The sequence below is a fragment of the Lolium rigidum genome, chromosome 7 (genome assembly GCF_022539505.1).
Source record: "Lolium rigidum isolate FL_2022 chromosome 7, APGP_CSIRO_Lrig_0.1, whole genome shotgun sequence".
Lineage (NCBI taxonomy): Eukaryota > Viridiplantae > Streptophyta > Magnoliopsida > Poales > Poaceae > Lolium > Lolium rigidum.
Window position 1 is genome coordinate 237,440,741 of NC_061514.1, and position 4,321 is coordinate 237,445,061.

At 42.4% G+C, this 4,321-nt stretch overlaps 1 protein-coding gene across 2 annotated transcripts; it reads left to right on the top strand.

The window, feature by feature from the left end:
• The first annotated feature begins 727 nt into the window (after positions 1-727).
• LOC124675708 (ubiquitin-like) lies at positions 728-3,258 on the top strand. Of its 2 annotated transcripts, none has more exons than XM_047211784.1 (4): positions 728-842; positions 1,242-1,464; positions 2,435-2,501; positions 2,847-3,258. In XM_047211784.1, exons 1-4 carry the CDS (start codon positions 740-742, stop codon positions 2,892-2,894), a joined length of 441 nt encoding a protein of 146 aa, XP_047067740.1. In that variant the 5' UTR covers positions 728-739; the 3' UTR covers positions 2,895-3,258. The 2 variants fall into 2 exon arrangements, with proteins under 2 accessions (XP_047067740.1, XP_047067739.1); XM_047211783.1 differs by having other exon boundaries at positions 740-842; positions 2,435-2,538.
• The last annotated feature ends 1,063 nt before the right edge of the window (positions 3,259-4,321 follow it).

Sequence of the window (4,321 nt, forward strand, 5' to 3'; positions counted from 1 at the left end):
TTGCGAACCTGGGCAAACCGTACAGTCGATTTACTACCACTTGAGTGTTTCAACCTCGGTGTTTCTGGCGTTTGCTGGCCTCTCAAACCCTACCCAGACTCCACAGACACAGAAACGATTTGGCTCCGTCACTGGCAGCCACCGATCAAATTCATGGTCCGTCGAGGAGCTCATGGTCAAGCACCCTGCCATGACGACGAAAGAATTAATACCAACATATTTGTAGCAGCACCTTAGCCCAAAAAATGGAAGGAGAAGTGCTTTCGATGCTCCTAAACACAAAGATCGGACATAAGGCAAAAAGAAGGTTTATAAATCAGCATGCCTCTTATATCCAACCTACTATGTGCCTTGTTCATGCTTGTACAGTTGTACCTCTAGAATGACCGCCAAGTTGACCATAACATTGTTCAATCTGGAGAGTGAGATTCATCAAACCCAAACACGGTTCACACCATAATTTGTTGGACACAATACCATGCCCATATTTGCGAGCGTCCTAGAATGGGAAGACACTTGTTCCATGGTGTTGCTGGTGTGGGACATAAAGACCCAGTAACCTAGGAAAACTAGAACGTCACGGGCTTTAAATGGGCCGCGCGTGTCCAACTAGGGTTTCCGCTTGCCTCCCTCGCTATATCACGAGTTCCGTGCGCGGCGGACGCTGTCCATCACCAGGTCACCGCTCATCAGCGCCTACACCTGCTCCGGCGAGCGAGCACTCGAAGACGGGGAGAAGATGCAGATATTCGTGAAGACGCTGACGGGGAAGACGATCACGCTAGAGGTCGAGAGCAGCGACACTGTCGATAAAGTCAAGTCCAAGATCCAGGACAAGGAAGGTACGATCAATCATCAATGCCCTCTACACTAGGTACTGCTACCCATGATGGAATAATTGTGAACTGGTGATCGATCGCCGATGGCCTTGGCCTCCTCCGTCTGCTCGATTGCTCCGATCGTTTATCCTCGTGTTGGATCATCCTGCAGATGCATATAGTGGTGTGAATGAACTGGAGCAGATTGGCACGGGTTTTAGGCTATATATATGAATCCCAAGTTCAATACGGAGTATTTTTTTATCATCACCTTAATTTTTGATAAATGGGATAGAGTTTTGTCCGTGTTTGCATGCCCAGTGTGAGTTAATGGACCTATTATAAATTGTGCTTTAACGGATCGATGTTTGCCAGTAAATACTAACGGCTTGGGTTGGGTTTGCATCAATTGACTGCGTTCAGGCATCACTCCGGACCAGCAGCGCCTCATCTTCACAGGGAAGCAGCTGGAGGACGGCCGCACTCTTGATGACTACAACATTCAGAAGGAGTCCACGCTTCATTTGGTGCTCCGCCTACGTGGTGGCGGGGGTGCTGGCGGGGGGAAATGCTACCCTTGTAACATCGCGCCCAGTCTCATGAAGCTAGCACTCAAGCAGAAACTGGAAAAGATGATCTGCCGCAAGTACGTCCCTAATCCCCATTGCACTAACTCAAGATATGCCACCCTTCTAGCTAGTGTATGCGGCTATGTGTCTACGTGTATGATTATATACTTTGGTTGTGCGCGGATAGCTGTATCAGATATTGATAGACCTCAGCGCAACCTTGTATTGCTATTTAACTCCATCGTGCGGCTAATTTCTTCGGCCCGGTGAATTGCAAAAGCAGATGCATGCATGTCTTAGTTGTTTTCGTGGTTGCTTCTAATTAGCTGAATAGCAACCTATCCAATTTCATGGGTCTGTTGATTACTTGTGGATGATAAATCGACTTGAAAACCAGGAACATTGCATGTCATTAATTTACGTTATAACTTAGCACTTAGCTAAGGCATGAATTTGTTTTGTTGTCAACCTTGTGGGCTGAAAGGCACATTCCTTTTAAACAGGCATTTTTGGTCGTTGATGCATCTTCCTTTAATTAACAATATGTGAAAAATTTACAGAAAATTATATAAGTAATGCGTGAATTATTTGTGTATCAGTGTTAAGAGTAATTTAGCATGGTTAGTTTGCTTGATCATGGATTTCTATTTGTGTTATGCCTTGCAGGAAAAATTGTAGATTTCGATGAGAAAATCATCAACATCGAAAATATTCTCTCCAAGAGAGAGAGAGAGAGGAATTTTGATGCTCTCCTTAATAATTCTGTGTTTTCTCAGGGAAAACGTTAATATTTTGAATGTCCTCTAATTAACAAATCATTGTTTAATCCATCAATTTAGTTCCTTATTTAATTCATCAATTTAGTTCATTCTGAATGTCGTGTAATTAAAATAATAATTATTTACCAATCTTGTTTTACACTTCGAAAATATATCTTTGTTGGAGTTGTATTTTCTAATGGGAGCTTATATCGGTAATACTCCAACAAACAAGAATATCTATATATGTGACGAAATAACCTAACTTTGTTCACCATTTTCTTTGCAGGTGCTATGCACGCCTTCCCTTGAGGTCTACAAACTGCCGCAAGAAGAAGTGCGGTCACAATAACGATGTAAGCCTTTTCTGGCCATATCATCAAAGTTATCCATGTATGTTACCATTGTTAATGCTTCTTGACCTGTTTTACTATCTATTTCCCATTTATTTTGCGCTAGTTACTGCATCAATTTTACATATTCCTAGCCTTTTGATGATCGTTGCAGAGCTCCTGCAAATAAGGTGCAATCTGGATAGAATTTACTACTTGTGTACTTTTAAAAAAACTACATGCTATACAGTAAACCAGATTGTTCTCTTAAAAAAAAAACTACCGGCAGTTATTCACAGAATCAAGTTGTAAGGATGCATATTTAGTGATTCTTTGGTCTGATGTATGAATTCCAACATTTGTTTCCAGCTTAGGCGAAAGAGTACGTTTCACCGGCACTTAACCATTGTAAAGTGAGGTAACCGACAATACAAGTGTGCGCCGAATGAAATGGACATGCATGCACAAGCGAGAGTTGTGATCACTTCAGTTGAGGGTTTAACCTCTGCCCTAGCTAGTTTACAGCCCATGTTGGGAATATGTTGCTCTCTTCAACAGTCTGTGACAATTTGCTGCATGCATGTACATTAAGTTAGTGAAAATGTTTGTGTATTAAGAAGACGTCGAGAAGGTGAAAACCACCAAGAAACATTAGAATGCATGGTCTGTGAATTTAGGGCACGTGCGTAATTAATGAAGTTGAGTAATGCGTTGGTGATCAGACCATCTCGGGTCAAGTGTGAGGTTGTACTTGTATCTGAGTGTTAAAATTCACCGGACAGCTTGGCAATCATGCTCGTCTACATGCAGGTACGGAGGCTTTGTATCTTGCAGTCCATGACGAGAGACAATGCAAGAAAAGTTTACATTGTGTCGTTGATGTGAGTTGTGTTGTAAACATGTCCTGGCGTTGTACCGACCATCTTGGTGGTGCATAAAGGCTACTAACTTGGTGTAGATGGCGAAGCCTTTTTTTTAAGTGCGCTCCAAGGCGTATCCTATTTTTATATAAGGCAATTGCAAGTACAAGTACAAACTCCACACCAGATCTAGCCACTACCGACATTACAACTACACCCAAGAGAGCATATCCTAAGTTGAACATTAAATCCACGTCTCGACAAACACCAATCATCTCTCAAGATAAACAACTTCAACTGAACTCTCCTTCTGTAGACGCACCATCCACCCTCGAATGCCTAAAATGAGACAAAAGTATATGGCGGGTCTTTGTCGGTCCCAAGAAATGTGTCACCTTTTAATCACCGACAATGGCGTGCATTGCGCTCTTGACGATCAACCGCAGGGCACCGGTGGAGCGCCACATAACCTTCAAGCCGTGTCCAAACTCCATGCTTCCAACGGAGGAATGACATCAAGGACGCCGCCATCGCGTAGGTCCGGCACCGAACCTAGGATTTCGTCCGGAGAACTACCAACCCAAGTGAGAGTGAGGAAGATGCAGCACACCTCGGCAACTCAGGTCTACAAACTACCGCAAGAAGAAGTGTGGTCACAATAATGATGTAAGCCTTTTTTGGCCATATCATCAAAGTTATCCATGTATGTTACCATTGTTAATGCTTCTTGACCTGTTTTACTATCTACTAGACCATTGTAGCGCGCGTTGCTACGCCCGTCTATCTCAATGAAAATTAATAGATCTTTTTTGCAAAAATATGAACAATAATATCAACTAATAAAATATACTATGTATAAGACTGCCCGTTGCCCAATGTAAAATACTATGCTAGCACTGATTTTACATTTTGTATATATATGCACCATAATTTTATAAATTATGTCAGCACAGAACAAACTTAGTGTCTCAAGGAATTACAAAT